We start from the raw sequence: 25465 nt of genomic DNA, 5'->3' as shown, positions 1-25465 counted from the left end.
ATTACTTGCTTGCGCCTGCAAATATCCTTCCCTTATGGAAACATCCTATTCTTTTTTTATGTTTCCATTTCACTTTATGTCTGTTTCCTGTAAAGATTTAGAAATAGCCGTCTCCTGTTTGCTGGGTTGATTTAGACTGGCTCTGACTGTTTGGGTTAGGTGCATACAGCATCATCCTTAACATTTCCAAGGGGTGTGAGCGCAAGTCCTCCATGTCCAGCCAGATGACCGGGTCATGATGCATCCAGCCAAGCCTGCTCTTTGACCCTCCCCACTGCTTTTCCCCTCTGTCAACCCTTTCACAGACTCCCGGGAGGTCAGGGAAGAGAAAGAGGAGGAAGAGCACCAGGGGGAACGGATGGAGTGTTTAATTGAATAAATCCCAGTACAGTTATTATTACCACTGCCCTCAAGCGTCCTTTCCTTTGCAAATCCTTGTGTGAGAATCTTAGCATGCAAGAGCTCATGTTGCTGAACCCCTTATAGTTATGTTGTAGTTTGTTTTGGAACTAGCTCCATCGTCTTTTTGGCTCCTTCAATCTACAACTCTGCATGCCTTCTCTATCTTGCTCAGCAGTTTCCCATAACACCACCAAAGGCAGTCACACCTTACTGTTCCTCACTTCCTGTCCATTGTGAGCAGGCATGGTGGTTTTGACTAGCTTTCAATGACTTTACCTCTGCCTGACCTCCGCTCTGACTCCATTATTGTCCTCTGCTCCTCTTGGGTTCTTTAAGTACGATACGCTCCTTGCATGCAGGAGCGTGTCGGTGGCCCTCTGCTAGCTTCAGAAGCAGACGGACAATTTACTTGCTAACTGTGGTTTTGGAGGAAAGCGTATAATTGCTGTTGCCACTTGCCAGCTCATGAAATGTTTGAGCCATAAATAGTACATGGGAATAGTCTTACTTAAAAGTTTATCTCACTGAGTCACCTAGTCCAAATTGTTCTCAAATATCTCAATATTTATGCCAAAAATTGGTGTTGACATGAATGTTGTGTTTTGTGGCTCTGAAATACCTTTATTAACAGATAAAATTAACATTTATGTTAGAACTCAGCGTATGTAGGAGCGCGACCTATGCATAGAGGCCTCAGTCCTCTATGCGGCAGTCATGGGTTTGAGTCTAGGCCCGTTGACCTTTGCCCTATGTCTTCCCCCTCTCTCACAACCTGTTTTCTTGTCAACTCGCTGTCAAGTAAAGACCACTACAGCCAAAAAGTCATTTTTACAATTACAATTTCTGAAATTCAGTCTAACTAGTTAGATTTTGATGGGTATTGACGGTGGTAGGAGTTTGTCCCACAGTCAGTGTCGTGTCCTTGGGCTAGACACTTCACCCGAGTGCCCACTGGTCAGAGGATCCGGTGGCAGCCTCGGCTCTGACAGACTGCCCCAAGGCAGCTGTGGCTGGTATCCAGTAGCTAGCGACCATGTGTGCATGAATGGGTGAATGACTGAATGTAGTGCGAAGTGCTTTGGGGACCTTTAGACTTAATAATACATAGTCTATTTGCCATTAATCAGTCTGATGGTATCTGTTGATCCCCTTGCTTTTGTAGATTAATTCACAGGTTATTGATAGCGTTCAGATTCCTGGGTTTTAAGGTTTTTGAGCCACTTTGTGGCGTTGTGACTCGCTGCAGGAACAAGGTGATAGTTGGTCATTTTGTGATGGGACAAGATTTACACCTAAGATTTGCTATAAAGTAGTTTAGCAAAAAAAAAAAAAAAGTAATTTGTAATGAACTACTACATGTCAGATCACTGACGCACTAAATTTAATGCATCGTTTGCAAAACCAAACAATTCTGTCATCCCCCAAACTTATTTCACAACTGTAACGTTGGAATCAGAACATGAAATCAGATGCAGTTTCAAACCGGATAGCAAACCTCGAAGAAACAACCCCCCCCAACCCCCGCAGGATGTCATTGTATTCATGTCACTCAGGTGTTTCATGGGGAGAGGGAGCAACAAGAACGAGGCAGAGAGGTTGTTGTTTAAAAGGCACAACTGTAAAAGTCCACCTCCTGCTGGGCCACATCGTCCCTCCCTCCCAGCTCCCTGTTATTTTTACCCTTGACTTCTCATTGTTGTAGCGACAACGCATCATCCGCGCCACGCCACCGACCCCTGTGGAGGACTCTCTCCTCACTCACCTCTGCCCGCCCCCTCGCTCTCTGTGTAATCAGAGATCCTCTCAAATGTCAAGGTGGGACAAATGGAAGCCATTCCCTCCAGTAATGACTGCCAGAAATGGTCTGTAGCAGGTTCTCTTTCTTTTTCTCTCCCTCTCGCTTTGAGAAAACATATGCCTGCCTTTCATCCCCTCTATCTTTTGCTTCTCGTTACTTTTTTTTGCCTTTGAATTTCATACCAGTTTCCAGCTTTGCTGGGGTGCTTTGTGAATCATATCACAGCGTTTCAGGCTGTGGTGTTAGGAAAACGTTGAACCTTTTCAAGTGAGAGTGTATAATTGATCTATTAGCTCTTAGTCAGAATGACTATATAAGGCCATTACTGCTAAGTTTATGAAGGTTTTTTTCTTTCTTACTTTTTTTTTTTAAACAAGCCACAGGGTGGGTTGCTTCATTTGTAAAAAGCACACACTCCGAGTGGGAATATTCACATTTGCACTCTCAGATTTGCTGTGTTCACAGCAATTTTTAAGTTTGAGGCCCAGTTAGCAGTACGAAATGTGTTTTCATTTTGCCACTAGCAGTTTTCTAAATCACGGCACTTAGTCAATCTCACAACATTTGTGATGGAAAAAATATGATGTGTCATAGAAACAGAGATGAGGTTCTTGATATATGTCATGCTGTAAATGCAGTCAATGATTAATAAGAAAATGATCATGAACCTTGCAAGGACCAATAACAGTTAACAACTTGATAATCACCATTTGTTGCCCTGTTTGTTAACATTTTGTGCTTTCTAGACACATTTCTTTATTTTGGGCCATCAAACCTTTTTTTTAATGAACACTCGGGCAAAAGTCTCACTTTTCAACAGAATAACACAAACAATTCTCTTTGGAACTGGTTAGTGTCAAAAATGTTTGCAGTTCTTGAGTCATGAGCTCAAAACTCAGCCTCAAGGAGTCTGGAAAAGTCTGGAATTGGATAAGTATGAAAATAAAGCAGGGGGTGGTTAGAAGACTGGGTCTGAAAAGGTGACATTCTGTCAAGAAAACTGTTCCTGAACCCAGAAACGTCACAATGAACACCAGGCGAAACCCGTCTTTGTGCTGGAGCAACTGGTGTATGTTGAGATTACTACACAATCAGGTTGTTCTGACCTATTTGTCACACTTCAAATGTTTAATTAGGAGAGAAACTCGTTCCTAGCAAGATGAATTGCTGTAGGCGCAGCTCTTCTTCGACCCCGAAGGCGTGTCGCGGTCTGTAATAGCAGCAGAAAGTGCTTCAGCTGAACAGAACTGCGCTTGCTCAGGGGTCAGAGCATTGGAAGTCTTAGAGTGGGAGCGATCGAAGACTTTCTCTTGCTCGTTCAAAACTCCACACCCTCCACCCATCCCTGTTCTGACTTATAAACTGTGCCTCCACCCTTGGGGGCAGAAATCCTTTCCCCTCTCCTCCATCTTGCCACTGTGCGCTTGTATTTCTGAATAAAGGATTATTGTGCATGTTGCAGAGGGAGGCTGGATGCAATAATAGAGCCTAAACAGCCAAATTTATTAATTTGATTGTTGGCGACAGCAGATCTCTCGACAGTGTAATTAGGGAAGCTAATGGATGCAAGCATGCTAAATCCATCAGTGCTAATGATAATTGCAGCATAGGAATATGCTCTACAAGCTCGTGGCCACGGCGAGATTGGGAACGTCGAGCTATGGCATCTAAAAATATTCGGCAGCGCCGAGCCGAGCCGAGCTGAGCCGAGCGGCGGCGACACCCGCAGACGCTTATTGGAGCGGGCACAGCTGGGCCAACCAGGAGGAAAATATCCGGCTTTTGCATCCGTATATTTCATCTTCGTCCATGCTTGTGGAAATATATATGGTGTGTAAAACAGACGCGCCCTGGAGGAACCACTTCTGAAGCCAGCAGCTCTGATTGGTTGGTGGTTTGGTCCCTGCTGAGTGACTTGCCACATTCTGGAGCTCCTGCAGCTATGTTCTGCGGAGTTCCAACATTAGTTGCGATGATGATAGCTTTAAACGTCTGTAGATTTTTTTTTTTTTTAATGCTCTGTGGTCGAGCATCTGCCAAAGCAGTTTGATATGGTGCTTTGATGAAAAAAATAAAATAAAATAATCTCTTTGTGCGAGTCAATAGAAGGGTTCTCTTATTTTTATTTTTGTAGCTGTAAGCACAGAGACGTAGATATGGTTTACAGAGGTTGTCTATATTCTCTCATGTCTGATGGTGCATCTGTTCTGCTGCTTATTTATACAGATAAGAAAATCACTTTGGAGCAGCTCAATACATGAAGACACATTGCAACGTGACGTCACGTGCACAAGTTATATAGTGAAATAAATTGATTTGCAAAACTGATTCTTTTTCTGGATTTGTTATTTATACATGACTTTATATTTTGGTCTGTGTGACAATGTCATTTTTAAATATGAAATGATTGATGTTTTGATCAGTTACTCAGTACTTTAGTAACCTTTAACCAAATACATTTTTATCCTTACTTAAGGAATTTCTTGGACAGCTACTTTTTATTTGAGTAACAAAAATGTTCTGCTCTGACATAAGTACAATGATTGGGTACTCTACCCACCCACAGTTGTCTCTAACTTGAACATAGAAGTAAGTTCACTCCACTCCAATGATCTCCAGAGTCATCAGATCTCAGACCAGTGGAGGATTTTTGAAATGTTTTGGAACAGTATACAGATGTATAGCTGACAAATCTGTTGCAATGTGGTTTAAAATCTCCAAGGAGCATTTTCGACACCTCGTTGAAACACTGCTACAAAGATTGTGGCAGTTCTAGGGCGAAACGGGGGTACAACTCAGGCATTAGCAAGGTGTATCTAATAAAGAGGCTGGAGAGTGTAGCTGTATCTGCCCAGGGCAACTGAGTTATGGCTCAATTGATCCCAAAGAAAAAAAAGGGAACCTCTTGGCCTTGCTTGGGTTAATGAATCTCCCTTGCGGTTGTGAGGCAGCGTGGAAGTCCTGCGAGGTTAGCCCTCTCAGTAACTCAGAGATCAACATGACTTTGGGCCCCAGTACAAATGTTAATGATGTTTTTCCTGGGCCCCAAGTGACCGTTTGTTAGACGGGGACTTGTTAATACCCGAGATCTGCTGGAGCTGGAGATTTCTGACAGCTGACAGCCAGGTTCCTTTTTTTTTCTCTCTCCCTGCTAACTCTCCTTGGACCTCACAGAGCTGTCCTGAATTCATTGTTAAGGTATTTCCACTTGTGTTACCCGGAGGTGTTTTGACATGTTGTAGGTGACATGTCTCCTCCCCTCCCCCCAACAACAAGCTGCACTCTGTCAGAACCAGAAACCAGAAAAGAGAAACCCGAGCAAACGGGCCAGACGTTGTAGTTGTGGATGCAGCTGAAGAAAAAGGTCTTGTTCTGGGGTTTTCTGCAGAATGGCCCCGACTTATAAATGGTCTGATTAAGGAAGCTAACCAATTCTATGAGGCTTATACAGTCTGTCATACCGTTATTCCATTGCTTCAGATTGCATTGCCTTTGTAGAACCATATCAAGCAGACATTTATAGCGGGAGGACAGATTATTTCCATGGGAAAGCTTCAGGCAATATAACTGTTATATTGTTAGACTGCCGGTTTGTCGCCTTCTCTTCAGCTTTGCGCGGAGGACTAATGTTCTCGTTTGACACTGGCGGATTGCTTTTTCTCTGTGCCTGGAGAAAGAAGGCAGCCTAATATGTTTGGGTTGGTGAAGCGAAGGTCGTTGAGAATTACATTCTCCCCCTTACTCTCCTACCCCCTTTTCTTTCTTTTTTTTTTCTCTTTAATTTCCCCACTGGATTGGCAAAGCGTTTTCACTATTAGCGCTGTGGTAGGCTGCTCACCGTGTGTCCAAATGTGCGTGTACTTATCGGTGTGGGCGTGTGTCTGTGTGTGTGTTGTGCCTTTGCCCACCAAGACCCAAAGCAGACTTGAAAGCTAAATAGTTGCATGGCTCAACTGGATTGTATTGTCAAGAGGAAAATGGAATAGAAGTCATAAAACGTAAGCATCACCTCACATCCAGCTGAGAAGAAGAGTCTACATTTAACTTGAAAGGTCAGGGGGAAATAGAGCAGTGCCAAAAACACCCAAACTGTGATTGTGTCTGGGGCTTTTGCTAAGTGGGACAAGACCACGAACTTGTTTTATGATCCCAGATCAAGGTTGTCGCATCCCCAAAAAGGCCCTGAAACACAGAAGCGAGTACCCACAGGTGCTTAGAGCGACAGATTGGAGCTACATTTAGCACAGCTGGCAATGGGAGAGATTTTCGATGGCATCGGACCGCCCAGCCGAGCGCTTCCCCCAGTAAACGCCTTCCAGATGACGAGGGCCCGGATGGACCCGTGTTTAACCGAGCTGGGGGAGTGTGGACGCACTGGAGCGGGACCGTTGGAGTTCTGGTTGGCGCGCCACTCATTTAGGCACAAATAGAGATATTTTGAAGAGATGGGTTCCTATCATTCACAGCGAGGACCCCCCTTCTTCCCGAAACGGGTGCGTCTCTCTTCCATCTGCCTTCCATTCCCCCCCGCTGCGTCGTCTTAACGAGGGCCATCAGAGCTGATGATACGCCGGAGTAAAAATGCAGTAAACAACTTCTTCTTCTTTGATTGGTAAAAAAAAAAAGAAAGAAGAAGAGTGATGCTACTTATCTGCAAATGCCAACACACCGTTTCACCCGACACAATATGCATTTTCGACACTCGGCAGAGCTCCCCCGGCTGTACTAATGCGGCCTGCTCTTCCTCGTCTCGGTGATGCATCTCAGCATCAATTTTTCAAGGCGTCTGGCAAAGCTCGGCTTTTGGCAGTTGCAATGCGGGGAAGGCTGAGATAGCTGCAGAGACAGAGGATCTGAGGTGAATTATAAGTCTGCTGATAGACCAGAGGAGGGCTATGGGAAGATTAATGCTCTCTGCTGTGAGCCAGGAGACCCAAAAAATATTCATACCTACTACTTCTGCTCAATCATTTGTGGCTGGAAAAAAAAATCTCAACTTCTATTCAAAATAGATGGTATGACATCACTCTAACAGGAGCCCACTAAATGAGTGACTTCCTGGATGTTTGATCACAGCACAGGGGAGAAACACACTGTAAACAACATGCAAAACTAATGTTTTCTTTCACGGAGCCGTAGCTGATAAAGGGGGGAGGTGGAACAAAGCGGTGCCTGTGGAAGCCGAGCGGGGTTGTTTCCACAGCTGGTGGCCTGACGAATTAGGAGGAAAAAGACCTGGACTGAAATCACAAAATAATCACAGGAGAAACATGGATACACCAAAAAAACACAGAGCAGGGCAAAGATACCCCAAGAAACGCAGATAGATTTCTAAAAACAACAAAATGAATACGGAGGAGGAAAAACAGTCAGATGATTTCTGAAGTTATATATGAAGGGATTTCTCCACCTTAAATATGACATCCACTTTATGGAGTGCAGCAATACCTGCTATTACCAGCAGCAATAACCACTGAGTTTTAATAGAGTGTTGGTGTCTCTTAAAGTTAGAGATTTCACATTTTAAGAATTATGTATTTATTCATTTTTAGTCCAACCAGTGCTTTAAATGTTTTTTGATCGGCAAGTTTTGCATTTTGAACTTCTATTGGCTGAAGCAGTGGCATTTTAATGCCACGCCCTCTTGTTAAATACTAATTGTTGGCGTGTTGTTGTTTTCAGTGAAACACCTATAAAGATCTGAATCTTAAAAACCCGCACACCAAACTTTGAGACATTTATTTGCGTTGGTCTATCGCATAAAATCCCAATAAAATACATTTAAATTTGTGGCTGGAGGGTGACAAAAATGTTAGCTTATTTTGTGGTGAATCTTAAATTACACGAGAATGTTTTGGAGTCGAGCTGAACCGAGTCATCCCCTCGGTTTCTGTTCCACCGGGAGCAGCAGCGCTTTTTTGTCCTCTCGTCTCGCCTTAATATTCATAACCTCCATTCCCATTTCCTCTAAATCCCTTCCCCGTAACAAGACTTCCATCTTGCAAATATTATTTTTCAAAATTTAACACAGGTGGAGGATACAAAAAAAAAGAAAATAAAAAATAAGGTGTCAAATCCTGCGTGTTGATGCATGTCAAACCGCAACTAAATGATTTCACCCGACAGCACTGCCATTCAAAGTGTAAATCACGTTTTGGTGGGAGAGAGAGAAAAAAAAAAGCCATGCATTAAGTGAGTTCAGAATCACTAAGGAGACTTGATGTTTTGACAGTAATTTGGGAATCAGGCAAAACTATGAAAATAGGCCCCTATTGCCTGGGGGCGCACATTTTCTGAGAAGACAGAAGGAGATGTGTGTGTGTGCGTGTGTGTGTGTGTGTGTGTGTATGACTGAACGTGACCACACACCTGCTGCTTGTTATTCTCCCATACATCAAAATTAATCTCCGCTTGACTGTCTTTGAATTACAGCTTATTCATCTGCTCCCTGATGATGACGGAGGTGACGGTCACGAGCCTTTACGCCGGGAAAATATTCAATAAGTAGCCGGCAATGCTGGAAAAATGTCAGAAATTCACATTATGAGCAATTAGAAAGAGTCGAAACCTAAAACCTACCAAAAAAAAGGGGGGGAAAAAAAAAAAAGAGAGCTTTCACTCAATGAAAACACGGCATGGAAAAGTCGTCTCTACCTGTCCTTCAAACCCATGCGCACACGCCACCATAGGCAGGCACTGGAGTGAAAACCGCAAATCAAAAGCGTTTATTGTCGACTTTAACGAGAGCCCAAGAGCGCACGCACACACCGATATCTCCACAGGCTGTTGGGACCACCCTCGCTGGCTAGACCTTCGGTGTTTCTCCTTTAGCAGCTTAGGTCTTTGCACGCCAGATTCCTCGGACGTGTTTCTGCGCCGCGGCTCGTGTCCCTGCAAAGCTCACCTCGCTTACTTCCAAACTCCACTCTGACTTAATTAAATGTAATCCCATTCCATAGACGGTAGTCTGAAAATCCGCTTGAATGAGATGATGAAGTGTGTGGATTATAAATACCTGTTAACATCTGCTCTTTCTGAAAACAGAAAATGTAATTAAGCTCCAGCCCTATATTTTATCCTAAATGTGTTAGGAATGCTGTGAATGTGATCCGGTGGTTAGACTGGATCTGAACAACCACTTAGCTTGAATTTGGTACTTAAAGGGGCAAAATCACCTGTGTTGAGCTTTACATCGTGTTATAATGTGATTCCCTCATCAAAAACATACCTGGAGTGTTGACTTGATTCTTTCATGCATGTTTGAGAAATCCTTTAATCTCCTGTAGCAACCATTCAGCTGTGCAAAACAACTGGGTGGACCTAGCTCCGCCTTGGAGGACAAAGCTCAACCTCAGAGCTTCAGTTTCCAAGCTGCTGAAGCCTCACAGAGCAGCCCTCCCCCACTCAGCTCCTTCAGACTAGCTAGCAGCAATTAGCAAATACCTGGTAGAACTGCACATCCACTGAGCTCATTATGGGAGCTACTAATCAGTGTAAAAAATGTTGTTGAAGGGTTATTAGAGGAAATACGTTATGATAACTTCCTGAAGGCGGAGTTTCAGAAAGAGCAGGAGTTTCTTAAAGAGACAGAGACCCAATTTCAGGGGGTTAAATTAGATGTATATAGCATTTTTTAACAACTGAAGATAACATAGATACTTTATTGTGCTTTTAAACAGCATTGTGCACCTGCAAAAACTGTCTGTTTAAAGTAGTTTGCTGAACCCTAACATCAGTGCTGATAGGAGCTGGAAACCTTCTCACTGTTTGTGTCTAAATTGTAATGAACGTAAATCGCCTCCCCACCTGTTCTGTTAGCTTTTACCCAAAGCCTCATTAGCACAGTGTTTTATTTCCACTACATTACTCACACAATATGCTCTGCAGCATGGTGTTTCTGTTCCTGTGTATATACGTCTAGGCATTGAACTTCCTCCCTAAATTCCCGGTGGAGGACTGAAAAGCACAGCTCTCCTAATGGAGAGCAACACCATGTTGTAGCATGTTAACCCCACTTCTGAGGCTCTGTTCGCTCTGCTCCTGACAGGTATGACTACGTGGAGGTGCGAGATGGTGTGGACGAGAACGGTCAGCTGGTGGGGAAGTACTGCGGGAAGATCGCCCCCTCAGCGGTCGTCTCCTCAGGAAACCAGCTGTTTATCAAGTTTGTGTCGGACTACGAGACACACGGAGCCGGATTCTCCATCCGATATGAGATCTTTAAGACGGGTAAGTTGCAAACTATGCTTTCACCTTCCTGAACTCCTTTATGTATCTGCGTTGTATTTTTTTAATTAAATGGTTCCCAATTTCAGTCCGTAAGGATCATACTTTTGCAAGTTTTAGACATCTCTCCAATAGAGTTGATTCAAAACATTGAATTGGTGCAACCTCCTGTTTTGGAAAAGGGAGAAACCACTTCTCTAATGTTTTAGATGTTTTTGACAGGGTGTTCTAGTCAGAAACACTGTAGTAGATGTACTGCGCCAGGAGGAGGCAAGGTCGTTGACATTATTCACATCAAAATTCAATCAAACAAGAATCTAAGCATGGTTAAAGGAGTGCAAGGCTAGAAATTTTACCAAATGAATTGTAGCTCGTGACTTCTTTGACTTCTTTAGCTTACATTTGAAGCCTTATGGAACGACAGTCAGGAAAAACCGACTGTTAGCATCTCAACAACTCTTCAGTGTTGTTGAGATGCCAGCTCTGAATTGGGCATGAATCAAGTGGGCTCCTACATCATGTTTTTAACAGTTTTTGGATGTCCAGTTCACATGGAAACACCATAAACAGAGATTTTGAAAGTGTTAAAAAAAACAAAAAAAACAGCTATTTTTGTTTTTCCTTATTTGATTCCTAGTGTGAGCACAGCAGAAAGTATTTGTTTTGCCAGATGTCCATGTTAACATGCACAGAGCACTTTTGGTTCATCACAATGGGCAGATCAAAACTGCACTGCTAATCTACTGGTATATAACCCATCAAAATCACAACATTGAACTCCAACATAACGACCTGACGTATTTTTAAAAAATGTAATGGAAACTGCTGTAGTAAATACTTTATTTCCACTTTTGTCAGTTTGCAATCTCACTACAAGGCGCTGTGGTATCTTTTACAAGTTTAGAAGTTGGACTAGCAGTCCGAGTTAAAGCTGAGTTGGAACGCAGTGAAGGTGAGCGTGACGTCCAGCACTAGATCCAGATCCCAGTGTTCTGAAGCAAGCAGATGCCACAGAAGACCGTTGAAGCCGCCAATGCATCCGCCGCCGCATCTGCGATAGTCTGGAAACTGGAGGAAGGATCTTGATAACGAAGGGAGAACGAGACTCTGTCTAATTTCATGCTTTGTTTGTGCTTTAGTCAAGGCGTCAGAGCGCCACATTATGCAAATGCAATATGGCAGGCAATATGCTTCTTTCAAAACAAATGAATCATGGGCCCATATGTTTCATAATTGTAGCAGTTTTTTTTTCTTTTCTGGTGTGAAATATTACACTATAAGCAAAGCTATAATTTGCTGAGCAGTGATTGAACAAATGTTGTTAAAGTGTTTTTTGTTTTTTTTCCCTTCTCATCAGATGGCAGTCAACAGGGGGGCGGTTTGAAGCAAAGCTGGAAAGCCAGTTGAGGGAGAAAGTACAACTCGGTCCGTTTTAAGCAGGCACCACGTCAGGAAGTCCTTATAATGTCACTGTTCCCAATGTTTCATTAAAAAAAAAAAAAAAAAAGGCAGAACTTGGCCTGTCGGCTCAAATGTTATGAGGTTACGTCTGTCTTATCAGAGCACAGCAGAATTGGAAGAAGAATTTCCTGCTGATAGGCGGCCTTCCTTTGTTTGGACTGGCGGGAGATGAAGGATGAGGAGAGCCTTTCCAGAGTGACTAGTAAGCAGACAGGTGGTATAGTCTTCACTTTCATTAATTAACCTTAGCAGCAGTCTATGGGGGAAGGCCCCCTGTGACCTCGGAGACTTGATGAATAGCCCGACGAGGTTCCTCCTTCGTTTTAATCCGTGTGTTTGAGTGGCTGGATTTGTTGCGCGTCGTCGCCGCGGCGGCAGGGCAGCTGGTGGAGTGCGGGGCCATTTAAGAGATCAAAGCGGCTCTCTGCCCAGACATACGCAAACTCATCTGCACACGCTGGTCCATTCCAGCTCCCCCGCCGCCCCCCAACCTCCATACAGGCCGGCTAAATCGCTACATTCTTTTCACGATTAGCTTGGTATTCCCCGGTCTCCCCTATTAGCGGTGGCTGATTAGAAATGAGCTGTGTTGGGGCGGGAGTCCTTTGACGAAGCAGAACACGCTCTCGAGCAGCTTGGATGAGAAAATAACAGATCTAGCTGAAAATATGCTACAACAGAGACCGGAGTATAAATAGTTGGAGCTTGAATACAAGCTGTGCCTTTTTCGCTGATTGAACCCGAAGTCGAGTCGGGAGTTTGGGGAGGATGAGGGGGGAAGAGGGGGTGAGGGAAGGAGATGCAGGCAGAAAGCTTTTCATCTGGCTCTTTCGCACCCAGCACTCTCTGGCCCCCTGTGGAGAGGAGAACCACGGGTGTGCCATTGCTTCCTTAGTGGATCCAGACCGTCGTTGCGCTTTGAATTTGCTCGGTGTTTTGACTGCGGCGGTGCTGGCTCTCCCGCCAAAAAGAAGGGGCTCTGAGATCAATTAGCAGCTCTGTTTGTTGGAGTCAGAGAGAGAGGCAGAGAGAGAGAGAAAGAGAAAACGAGAGAGAGCCAACGCAGAACGGGAGATACAAAGTTAGCTGATTAGCACGGCTTATCAACAAACACAGGGTATTAGCTGGGGAAAAAAAACAAAAAAAAAAAACACATTGTGTTGGCTAACACATGTAACGTTAATGATGAGACACAGATGCTCTGATAACAGATAGAGGAACGGGAGGCTTGCACTTGTGCATGTCAATGAAGGAAAACACAGAGAACGCCGGCTGTTTATTGCCATGATTATAGTCCCAAAGAGTTAAACTCCAGCAAAAGGTCACACGGAAGATAAATAAACCCGCAAAGCAAACATATGTAAACACACACCTCCTTTGGGATCATGTGCCAGCTTATACAAGTATGTTTACATGGGCACGCTGACCCCACCAAAGCCATAAACTAAATACACTCTCTCTCCCCGTCCCATACACACACACTCCTGAAAATGCTTGGCTCTCACCACTCTGGCTTTTATCAGCTGCGGCCTGCAAAGTGTTTAATTGGAAGGGAACAGGTTGTTTTGTGGCTCCCTTTGGCTGCTTCCACATCACTCTCTCTACCCCTCTCCACTCCTCGGTCCCATCCAGCCATCTTAATTAGCACGGGCTATTTATTTTATAGCCTGCAAATTGGCAGCGACGCTTCACTGGCTACAGAGTGGCAAGAGTAGGAGAGGAGGGGAGGGAATGAGATGCATGCAGGAGTTTTTGAGCTGAAAGGAGTTGCCTTGGTTGTTGTTGTTATTTTTTTTTTTTTTTTTGGAAGAAATAATGAATTAAGGATGTTATAATTAAGATTTATAACTCCCAAAATATTGTTCTTCTTAGGGTTAGAGTTGTACCGGAGAGCCTCAATGTGCTACTCCAACACGGGGTTAACTTGGAAAACTTGAAAACATCAAGTTACCTAAAACTAACAAAGATGTACCATTTGTTTCTCGAGATCAGTCTTATTCGGAAATCCATTGACTTCATGTATATGGCACAATTTCACAACACAATGTCATTGCAATAACCAATGCAGAGCCAAATTATATGCTAAATATAGCTTCACTCACGGCAATCCCTCATGCTCGGAATCCAGATGGCAATAGGGGAAAATAACTCTGTCAGTAGGAAGAAACCTATAGGAAGACATGACTCATTAGTGACAGCTAAAATGATGAGCTCCAAAGGAGTAGCATGAGTTCAAAAACATAGTAATAATGCATAGAAACACAGACAGCACTAGTGCCTTCAATTGGTTTGTTCAGGAAAGAAAACAGGTTTAACACAGAAGAACAAGATAAATTATATAAACCAGAGAAGAAAACATGGTCAAACTGGCAGCAGTGGCTCTATTAGCTAGGACATGTCAGTGTCTTATTCAGGCATTAGAGCAACAAGACTCTTGTACTTGGGAGCGGCTACGTATGAGGAAATTGTGGTCTGCAATTTTTACGGAAGAGCTATGGATTCAACACATGCGATGACACAACTGTGCACAATCATGCTCTCACTGCTGTGAGAGCTCTGGTGGAACCAGCTGCAGATTGTCTGTTGTATAGATGTATTTCTTATACATCTATAAGATGTATAAGAAATAGAATAAATACATCTATTTCTTAATAGATGTAATTAAGAAATACATCTATTTCTTAATTACTTAAGAAATAGATGTATTTCATCTATCTCAGCTTTTTTGAAATTGGCGCGATTCCATTAAGCAAACTTATTTTTGTAATTTCAAATTACGCAATTATGTGGTGAATGGAAACGCACAGAATTACGCAACTAATTCTGTTGGAAGTAGGTTCACCATGTCCCACTACAAAACAAAACTTTTCATTCAGAAATCCTGTTGTTATCTCACAAAAAGGCCACTGCCATGTGTACAGGAGTGTATGGGGCACTTTGGGGCTTTGGTCAGTGGTACAAGCCCGGCAGCATCTGGCATGGTGACGCCAGATAGCAAACTTCTTTGAAGCGGTGAGGAAGTAGACTGCACCCCAGCCTGCACCTCATCTTATCAGGCAGGTTTCCTCTCTCCCTCTGCTGAGGTGGAGTGGCCTGTCAAGAATGCAGTTTATGTGGTAAATACCATGTCAGCATAGCTGAACCTCAGGATGTATGGAAGGGTGTCGGTGAGTGTAAACCTGCCTTACCCCATCTGTTTCAGTGATTGGATCTCCACACGCTCCTGGTTAATGGTTGATGTAGTGCCGAAAGAGTTAATTTTCCACCAGCAATCAGGCCGTCTGTCAGTGTGACATAAGGGGAAAATGAACTGGAGGGGTGAGGGGTGAGTATACGGAAGTCATGAGGAATGGGGCTGGGTAATGATCAGCGAGAGAACAACATGGTACATAAACAGTGGTGATTTCCTTTGCAGTCCAAGATCAACACCGTCGCCCTGGCCAGAAACGGTGATTAGCTTGAAAAAGAACAACGTGGGGCCATTGAGAAGGAAGGAGGCAGAGGGAAAAACTATAAAAAATGTCACATTTAGTACCACTTTCTTGACCAAATGTTGTTCCTATGATTAGCTCTGGTCCGCCTTTCAGCAACAGTTTAATAGAGTCGAAGAGAAACAAGTCATCAGGGAAGCCAGTGCCTGAAAGACACCCCGCTCTCTTGGTAGCAAATTTATTGAAGATTCGTTCCAATTCTCGAACACTTGCCCAGATTAAAATCAGAGCTTCATTATGTACCAGTCCCCAAGTTCAAACTTCACCCATTGAAAAGAGTCTAATCACTCACTGAGCCGTGTCGCAAACGGCACTTTAGGAAGGCGCTAGTGAATGCACGCTCAAGGTCACTTCTCTTTCCTTCCTTAAGCGTCCGGCCATAACTCTAGCTGTTTGTTTAGAAGAAGTGGTTGGACTGCAGACAAAACTATTGCTTTTCTGTTGCAGATGTATTTACAAAAGCCTTTTGCTTTAACCTTTTTCCCCATGACGGCATGGAGTCCGCCAGGAGAAACAATGAACAGTGAGCCAATAAAACAACACAAGGTGAGACAGAGATTAAGTTTGGGGGCAGGGAGTAAGAATTCAATTGACCCTTCAATATATTTGTCTCCAGAAGCTCCCTGTCAACACAAGCTGTGTGTGTGTGTGTGTGCGTGTGTGTGTGTGTACGGACAATACCACAGAAAGGCATGACTGCTATCAGTAAAAGCCCCCTCCATATTCCCATCACTGATTGTAGCACAAAGCATTGTGGGTGTAGTAAAGAGAAGCTAGGGAGTGAGCCCCTCCCTTACAAGGAAGTAGCAGATAAAAGAGATCTGCCAGATGATAATCTGCCCAGTGGGAGCAACTGGAGTATTCTGTCTTTCTGGCCAGTCCATTTTTGTTTTCCTTTGTATACAGCCAGGGACACTAAAGCTGTCAGTAGAGAGGTTTGCCCTTGGCTTTACCTCAGTCATGATAATTCAGTAAGAAGAGAGAAACCGCACAGTTGAGCTGGATCAATGTCTTTATAAAAAATGCAAGACAAGTGATGTGGGACAAGGCAAAAGGGACAAACAACCACATATATAAGCATGTATTCTTATTTGGTTAGGGATACTTGCGTTGAGGAGCTGCACACACACACAAAAAAAAAGATGGTTACCACTGTTAAGTCCCCACAAGAATGGCATGGGTTCAATCCTGCCGAGGGACGTTTTATGAGAATTTTGCATATACTCCACATGCTTGTGAGGATTCTCTCCAGGTACTTAAATGTTATTTTACAGACTCAGAATACACATGTCTGCATAAATGTTTGGTTGCCTCACATGTCACTTTGAGGGCGTCACAACCCGAGTAGAGAGGGTAGAGGCAGAAGGACGGAACTGAAAAGTCATAGGTTCCAGCTTATTGCACATTTAAGGTAATGTATGGGAGTTCTGTGTGATTTGGGTTTTAATGGTGTTTTCACACTTGATACTCCCGTAGACTTTGCTTGATTGGAGACCAAAATTGCAGCGTTTGCTACATTTTCAGCTGGTGAGGTTTGCTTTCACACTGCATTGGGCCAAACAACCCAAGCCCTTTGAGAAACCTGTTCACCTTCTCGCCTGTGGTGGTGCTGGCTACTGAAGACAACCTCATAAAAACCCCTGAAGAAGAGTGCAACTTCCTCCTTCTCAAAATGTAAATAAAAATGGAGTATAGCTTCAGATTTTAGCATTTATAGGACTTCTTTTGGGTAAAAGATCACGAGCTATTTCTCCCTCAAGCAGTAGACACCAGCATTTGTTTCAGGTATAGTTACCCAGTATGCTTTGTGCTGCTGTCCACTTCCTGTTCTTTTTCACTTGCATCTACTTTCAAACAATGCCTGAGTTTGCGTTAACCAAAACAAGACCTCGTTTTTTGTTTTTTTTTAGGGTTTTCAGAGTTCCAGTGATCACATTCGTTCCTCCCCAAATGAACCAGACTTTCTAGGCAAACAAACTAGAGTTTGATTAAAGCGGACTACACGGGGGTGGTGTGAATGCACCCTTTGTAAGTAAACCATCCCCAAACCTCCAATCTGTTCTGGGCAGCTGTAAGTGTCAGGGTGCAGGCAAGTGAGTGAGATTTAATGCCAATATCCATTGGAAATTCGACAGCTCTGAAGAGTACTCCAACTCTCTGGCAACGATTTTAACAGAATTGGCTTCCATCTATTGTTTTTTTTTTTTTTTTTTCCCCACCACAAAACGTCTGACATTATCTCAAATGCAGCGAAGGTAAGTGCAGGACTACATCCAAGGAACAGCATCTTTCAGCAAAATCTCTCCATTTTCTTGAAGTAAATACAAGGGGGAAGCTGTGAAATTAATGGTACCCACTGTTCTCGAAGGCCACACTTTAGCTGCTGTGCTAAATGTCAACTCTTTTTCGAGTCAAAATGCTGCTTGCCATGGCTTTCAGCTTGGGAAGAAAGAAAATCAATATGGCTCTCCAGCCCCTCACTCACTCTGCTGGTGGACAGTCTCAAGTGGGCCTGATGGTCTTCAATTAGGAGCCGGGCAAGATGCTTGAGTGACGCTGGAAAAAGCAGTTTGCCACATTCATTTAAGCTACAGTGACTGCAGCACAGCGGCTCTATCCAGCGATAACTCCCTGCAATTTTGGTGTCTATTGGCCCCATCTGCACTCATAGCGCCAGCTGCCAGACTGGCATGAAAATGATGTTATCCTGGGTACATTTCTGCCGCTAATGGCCCCAAATAATTGCCCTGAATGACAGTAATTCTCCGTTTTTTTTTCTTCTCCTGATGTTATATGTATTTGCATTGAGCAAAGCTTGGACCCAGATTTGAGCCTGCAAATCCTAACCTCGTTTCCCCTTATGCTTGTAAAAATCATCTTTCAGCTGTTGGGAGTAAGGGTTTTTTTTTTTTTTTTTTTTTTTTTTTACATGTCATTCATTTTCAAATCATAATTTTGTGCTCATGAGAGGCAGCTACTATGGGAAGCATGTTAACGTTCCTCATCAGCTGAAAGCCAACTCTCTGGGGAGCTGTGCATAAATATTTTGACTTTCCTCCGTGTAAAACTGTGTGAGTGTGTGCGCAGCCATTGCTCACCCTTCCGTCGTTCAGGCTTGAGCACCTCTCACAGGTTTTGCCGACATATCTGGATGAGGGCTCATGCGCGCGTGAGACAAGGAGGAATCACAGCTTGACTCAAACTGTTTATTTGTCGTTCTGTGACTCTGGTGATTGAGGCCGTTGACAAATGTTTACAGGGTTGGTCCAGATGTTCCAGGAATCACTGATTTAGCATACACAGTGGGATGTGGAGTGACATTTGTCCAAAAAAGCGGTGGAGGAAAACAAAGAGTAACTCAGGGGCAAAGTTAAGAGATCCAGATGTGGCACCTTATGAACAGAGCCATGAAGGTGGTCCCTCAACTTAGGGTCATAAACTGTTCTAGTCTCAACAGACCAGATGGGAAGCAGAGGAAGCTCAAAAAAATCAATTTCACAATTTTGATATGTTTGAGCTTTCCTTTTTCTCCCAATCTCTCATTTACTGTCTTGTTTTTTGCTTCTGTAGGTCCCGAGTGCTCCAAGAACTTCACCTCCAACAGCGGCGTCATAAAGTCTCCGGGGTTTCCAGAGAAGTACCCCAACAACCTCGATTGCACCTTCATGATCTTCGCCCCAAAGATGTCGGAAATCATTTTGGAGTTTGAGAGCTTTGAGCTTGAACCTGACACAACGCCCCCTACTGGTGTCTTTTGCCGCTATGACCGGCTGGAAATCTGGGACGGCTTTCCAGGAGGTGAGCAAAAAAACAACACATTGAAATGTCTATTTGAGTTAAAACTCAAATAGTAGTATTATATTTATTAGCTCATCCTAAATCACCACTTAGTCATGGTTACCACTGATGCCTGTTGACGTATATTCTACTCATTGCTTAGGAAACATTTTCCATCCATTTAGAGGTCAAAGGTATATCAAACTTTAGCCTGATTTCACGAATTTGCAAAATAAATTCATGTCAAGTATCTGAGCTATTTTCAATCATAAAATGTCTACTTATTCATTGAAAAAGCTTTACTCAGTTATTACAATTTAGTATCAGTTTTGGAAAAATGATGGTGTGACAGAATCTCATGTCACAAGATATTGCAATCTTAAACACAACATATGTCATTTAAGCACTATTCATCTACTGTGACTTGATAACTTTATCTGGGGAAGTCAGTATTGTTCTTATTCCCAGAAATGTTTGACACTCTTATTTTGGTGTTGGAAAGACAGTCGCTTTTGACTCACCCTATTCTGCTGACGGGGTGAGCTAGTAAAGACTTCTAGTTGTAACAAAAAGCAATAAGGATGCTCCCACCACTTCTAAATGGTTTGTGGCAGCTTTCTGGACACTCTGTTTAAAAATAGGCGCAGTGAGTCAACAACTGGTAAGCAATTGGAAAAGTTTCAGATTCATGAAACTTTCAATAGGTTTGTGAAAAACGCATCACGAAGACACTTTCCATGGTTTTCGAGAATTGCCTTAGGACTGGAGAAGCATTTAAACACCAACTCAGGGGCACCAAAGTTTGTGGTTTGTGAACCATTTGTTGAAGCAGAAATGCAGATATCGCCTTTCGTCTACCATCTATTCACTGCTTGTGCCTCTGCTATGTTTCACATGCCAATGGTCTTAGTACAAGCTGTTTGCTGGCGCTGGTTTCCAATGCAGTTTTATTAGTAAAACGAGATTTTACCAAACATTGTGAACACCAAGGAAAAGGGATTTTCTCTGTACAATACTGGTTTCAGTTTCATTTATTACAGCTTTTCTTTAGAAAATGACCGTCTCCGCACAGTAAGACAGCTTTACCCCGACCCGGTGGTGTGCAGACGTCTTTCAGACGTCATAAGCTTAACTTTAGTCGTTGTTCAGTGCCAAACATAATTCTGTACTTTGAGAGGCAAAAAAGAGCCTCCCGCTCTTTTGTTTTTCATGTCACAGGCTGGCTGTGTGTGATAATGTTTTCGGGCCAATACATTTGGGAGTTCAAGGTCTAATCTAGGATGTTGGGTCTGAGGGTTTTTTTTTCGTTTGACAATTCCATTTCACAGGAAATGACTCAAAAAGGAATTTCCTTGGGTAACTTCCTTGCAATTCCCACCAATGAGGTAGAAAAAAACAAAAAAAAAAAAGCTACCCCAGCTAATTCATTCATTCAGTTAAACCGTTTCGGACCTGACTCGAACCAAACCTTGCTGGCGTACACTCATCCAAACATGCACAATCAAACATTGCCCTGAAACAGTTTTCAAAAATCTATTCATCTTATAAGTCAGCGGGATGGGGCTGAGATGAGGGCGAGGAGGGTTCAAAGCACTGCTTCCACAGCCTGAGATTAGTCTTTTAACTCGGCGAGCAAAATCACATCTTGAAGTTTTTCTTTCTGCCGGCGATCCCAACCCCGGGTGCAGGCGAGATGAAAGCCTGTCTCACCCGTCTGTGGCTGAAAACTGAAAGAATGTTTTTTTTTTTTTTTTTTTTTTTTTATCTAGCTACGCTTATCCCGGTGCGCATCAGTATTCGCTGCTCCGCGCGTTCTCTGGGTGATAAGGTTGAAGTGTTAATCACAGGCGCCTGTTCCGGAGGGGGTGGGGTTGGTTGGTTAAAGTTCACATCTCTGAAGATGTTAACTTTGTAGAGGTGACCTTTTGATTCCTCGGAGCGGGGCTCGTTCGCGGGCTCTCCCCCTCGAGCTTTCGCGTGTCTCATTTCCAAGGTTCGCGCCTGATTGAGAAGACTTGTCAGAGGGTCGAGGAGAGAGAAAAAAAAAGAGAGAACATTTCTGGTTATTATCGCCTTCTGAGACAGAAGACAGCAGGGACCATTTTCTCCTGTCCTCTCCAGTTATTAAAATTAACTGAGGACAGTAGTAGGATAAAACAAACGAGGTCTCCTTTTGTCCAACAGTGACAGAAACTTGTCATGAACTTCTTCTTTTTTCCTTCTTTTTCTTCTTCTCCATAACTCCCTTTCAAGGTTGCTGTGCGTGACAGATAGCGGTGTATAAAAATAAACCACGGGAGGAAAATAGAGTGTTGCCTTTTGCCAGGCGGTTCCTGTTGTGCCTGCCGGATCGATAGCGCATTAGCACAGGAGGCATGCTTGCTGCTGGAGTGTGCCGAGATTGGAGATGTCCGGGCAAGCAGCCGGGGATTCACACCTCCTTATTCCCCCCCCACACACCCTTCACCTCTCAAAGTACACCTCGCTGGACAGGCGCTGGCAAAGAAAAGAAGAACCTCTGGCTTTCTTCCTCTTCCTTGCAGAAGGCAAGGCGCAGAGTTTATGGCAAGGTTCTTTAAAATTTCATGCCACTGTGGAGTCATGCAGATAATCCGGTAGATAGGCTTTTCTTCTTCTTGTTCTTGTTCTTGTTCTTGTTCTTCTTCTTCTCCTTCTCCTTCTCCTTTCCTTGAGCCCAGGTCTTACTGGGCCTAAATGCACACCGTATTCTCTCAAATATATACCGGACACCTGGTTTACGAAGATTAATCTGAGCCGTCACACCACTGCCCCATAAGCACCTCCCTCCCACGTCTCGCACCCCGCGGCCTGGCCTTTGCCTTTTATGTTGGAGTTGTGCTGGAAGTGGCATGTTTTGGATGACAGGAGGCCTTGGGGAGGCAGGACTGTCACTCGCCGCTGATCACAGCATTACTAATCGCAGATAAGCTGCAGGTCCCCACGCACTGACAGGAACACACATTCATAAACGGGCATGGATCATGGCACACATCAAAGTACTGGAGCAAGGACGCCGTGTTGTCTTGCTCCCCCTCGTTCCTATCGCTCTCTCCCCCCCAGGTTCCTCTCTCGTTATCTCTCTCCTGTTAAAAGTTTCTCCCCGATCTTCCCCCATTCTTCTCAAGCCTCTGAGTAGAAGGCGTACTTCTTTCTCTTTTATTATTGCTCTCTATCTTTTTAATACTCTCGTATTGTCCACCGCTTTGCCTCTACTTGTTTAACTTCCTTGGCAAAACCAGCCAGGCAGCGGCCGTCAAAGAAAATGAGTCCGGGGTTCCTGGTATTTACAGCCGAGCAAATAGACGGAGACGGTGACCTGGCCCCACACCACAGGTCACCCTTCTTTCTCTTTGTGTCCGGCAGGCAAGCGGGTCTGGAATGCCAGGAAGTTTTTCTCATTCCTCTTTATGGGGTCAGTGCCATACCTCACTGACACACTAGTTTTCACACCTCTGTAGGGGGGAAGTTACTAGTTAAACCCCTGTGTGACACGGCTGAGGCAACCCAAAAAATATTGAGTTAGGCTAAGTCTAACACTAGCTGCGTTTCTATTGACCATAAAGCTGCGCAATTTGAAGTTTTTTGATGGAATGTTTTTGTTGTTAGGCTGAGATTAGTTTTTTTGGCCGAATCGAAATCTGTTTATTTCGCAAAACTGCAATGGAAACACATCTTTCACATCACACAAGTCACAAGATCAACAAGTAGATGTTACCACTGGGGGAAAAGATGACAGAAGGTGGCAGGAGGAGGATGGCGCAGCATGTTTTTAAAGGCTTTTCGCCTGGACAAACTTATTTTCTGCATTTCTACTGAACATAAAATTTCTTAATTTGATATTTTGAAAGTAAGTTTGGTTAATGGAAACACTCCGATTTCGAAAAAACTTGTTTTGCTGTAAGATTAGATGGGTTCTTTTGGCCGTATAGAAATCGGTTTATTTAGCTTTTTTTGCATGGCACAAATCATGTGACCAACAACCAGATGTCGCCACTGGCGCGCAAACCACGAAGAAGACGACAACAGGAAGTGGTTGGAGGCTCGTGGCGCAGCATGTTTTTTTTAAAAAACTTATGTGAACAAGCTAATTCATGTTATTTTTATTTCTATTTTTATTTAATATTTAATGGAAACAGCGCATTTGCAACAAAAAAAAAAAACAAAAGACAAAAAAAACATTTTCTGACACTTGTGAACTACTGACAAAGTTTTGTGCACAATTGTAATGTCTGTGGTTTTCTCTCACTTCCTTCTACAGTTGGGCCTTATATCGGGAGGTACTGTGGTCAGAACACCCCCGGCAGGATCATCTCCTACACAGGCATCTTGGCTCTGACAATCAACACCGACAGCGCCATTGCTAAGGAAGGCTTCTCTGCCAACTTCACTGTCCTCGACCGGACCGTCCCAGAGGGTGAGCTGGCTCAATAACAAAGAAAGAGGAACCCGTTGATATAACTGTAAAAACTCTGACGGCCATGATAAACAAGCATTATATAAGTCTTTTGTCTCATAAGTCATAGCTATACTTTTATTCATTCTGTTCAGATTCATTAACACAGGACGAGCTCCACACTTCTTGTTATGAAGCTTCTTAAGCTCATTAAACAAGGAAAAACAAAAACATGTTTCACTTCTACTACTGAAATTTTAATATTCAACACCTTCTCAATGTATTGAATAATGAGAATGTGGACTAATACGACAACCGTCAAATTTGTGAAATTGATCTGTTTGTGTTGGGAAGATTTGTCATTTTTTGATTTGCACTTCATTAAGTAGAGCCTGAATGTGTCCTAACAATCAAAAATCAAAACCTTTCATCCCTATACATGGTATGCAGCCTAGTCCACTGTTATTTGATGCAGTTAACATAGCCGTGGTCAATAGTCCTTATTCAAGACAACAGGAAAGTTAAACTTTATGCTGATGATTTGTTACTTTTATTTCAGACCTTTTTTTTCCTTTTTTTTTTTTTACCATGTATGTTACTGTTTCTTGCTTGGTTTGAATTCTTTTCAATGAAATTCTTTAAGAAGGAAGTTCTTAAACCAGACCTGTGTGACTTTTTAAAAATCCAAAAAGCAGTTTCACTTCCTGGTTAAGTACAAACATCTAAAGAAAAATGTTACATTGGTAAAACCTTAAACACAACTTTTGGTTGGCCACAATAATTAATTCAACCACATTAATTCAGTGATGAATTTGAACACATTTTCTCTGTTATTTCAGTCATTTCTCTCTTTCATCCCTAAATATTCTTTCAAAGGGGCTTTTGCCTCTGGTTCTAAGACGCACTCACATAAACCCAAAGGGCAGAGTGAAATGGTTCTCCATAAGTTCCACTGTTATGACTGGGCTATCTGTTGGTTACAAATAGGATGTACAGTAAGTCCTACCACATTTCTCTCACTCTCTATTGTGTCTTCACATTGCCTGATACAATGAAAAACTTATAGTCAAACTACATGATTCTCCCTAAAGGTGTGAGCATCGGTCAGGAAACATTGTAATCGTTGCAGCTTCTCATTTAATAGCACAATATTGTCTAAACTGTCGCTTAACTCTACCTTTTGGAGTTAAGTGTTAAGCAAACAGAAGGTACTATTGCCTTTAAAGATATGGTGCTTTTTTCAAAGCACCTGTGCAATCTCCCCTAAACTATGTTTTAGATTCCTACGGCTCAGAAGACCAATAACCATTTTTGAGGTAGAAAAAACATACATAATACATCCAGAGAGGTTAAGGAAAATTGAGGAGCTTAAACTCAGGCAAGGATGTGTAAAAGAATTGCAGGGAAGCAGATTAAAGCACCAGAGGAGGAATAATCCAGGCGGAAAGCAAATGTTGTCCAATTATGACAAATTGCCAGTTGCTGAGCAGAGTTTAAGAGTTATTAAACGAACACCTCCCGCTTCTTCATTGCAGCGATGGCTCACGCGGAACACGTTTGCCTAGACGGTCTCTGTCAGCAGCTTGCCCGAGCACACACTCTTTTCACACACACCCCCAGGGCTTTTTACATGCCACATCGCTGTCACGGGGCTCGACCCCCGCTGACCCCATTTTGCAAAACGTTCCATCTAAACATTTCATTAAGGAAGACGAGCTCTGGTAAGGCTCATAAATCTGTCCGGCAGCCAGACCACCCCGCACACAGGGACCCGCACCCACACACACTCACACAGTCCATCTCTGAATAGCAACAGAGGTAGATGACTTTCAACAAGTCTACTAATCATCTCCAAAAGGGATTTTGTCTTGCCCAAAGGGGGAAAGGGAGATGATG

The 25465-nt window shown here is 43.3% G+C and overlaps 1 protein-coding gene across 4 annotated transcripts in view; it reads left to right on the top strand.

The window, feature by feature from the left end:
* Positions 1 to 25465, top strand: part of nrp1a (neuropilin 1a) — an 80023-nt gene that overhangs the window by 13934 nt on the left and 40624 nt on the right. For all 4 annotated transcript variants that reach the window (XM_014999922.2, XM_014999926.2, XM_014999924.2 and 1 more), the window contains 3 exons: positions 10248 to 10429; positions 18949 to 19176; positions 23435 to 23590. In XM_014999922.2, coding sequence (XP_014855408.2) covers positions 10248 to 10429; positions 18949 to 19176; positions 23435 to 23590 — 566 coding nt within the window. The remainder of the gene's footprint in view (positions 1 to 10247; positions 10430 to 18948; positions 19177 to 23434; positions 23591 to 25465) is intronic.

Source organism: Poecilia mexicana, unplaced genomic scaffold (genome assembly GCF_051168715.1).
Source record: "Poecilia mexicana isolate PSO_F unplaced genomic scaffold, ASM5116871v1 scaffold_20, whole genome shotgun sequence".
Classification (NCBI taxonomy): Eukaryota; Metazoa; Chordata; class Actinopteri; order Cyprinodontiformes; family Poeciliidae; genus Poecilia; species Poecilia mexicana.
The sequence above is the reverse complement of the archived record's forward strand: the minus strand, read 5'-3'. Positions and strand labels throughout refer to the sequence as shown.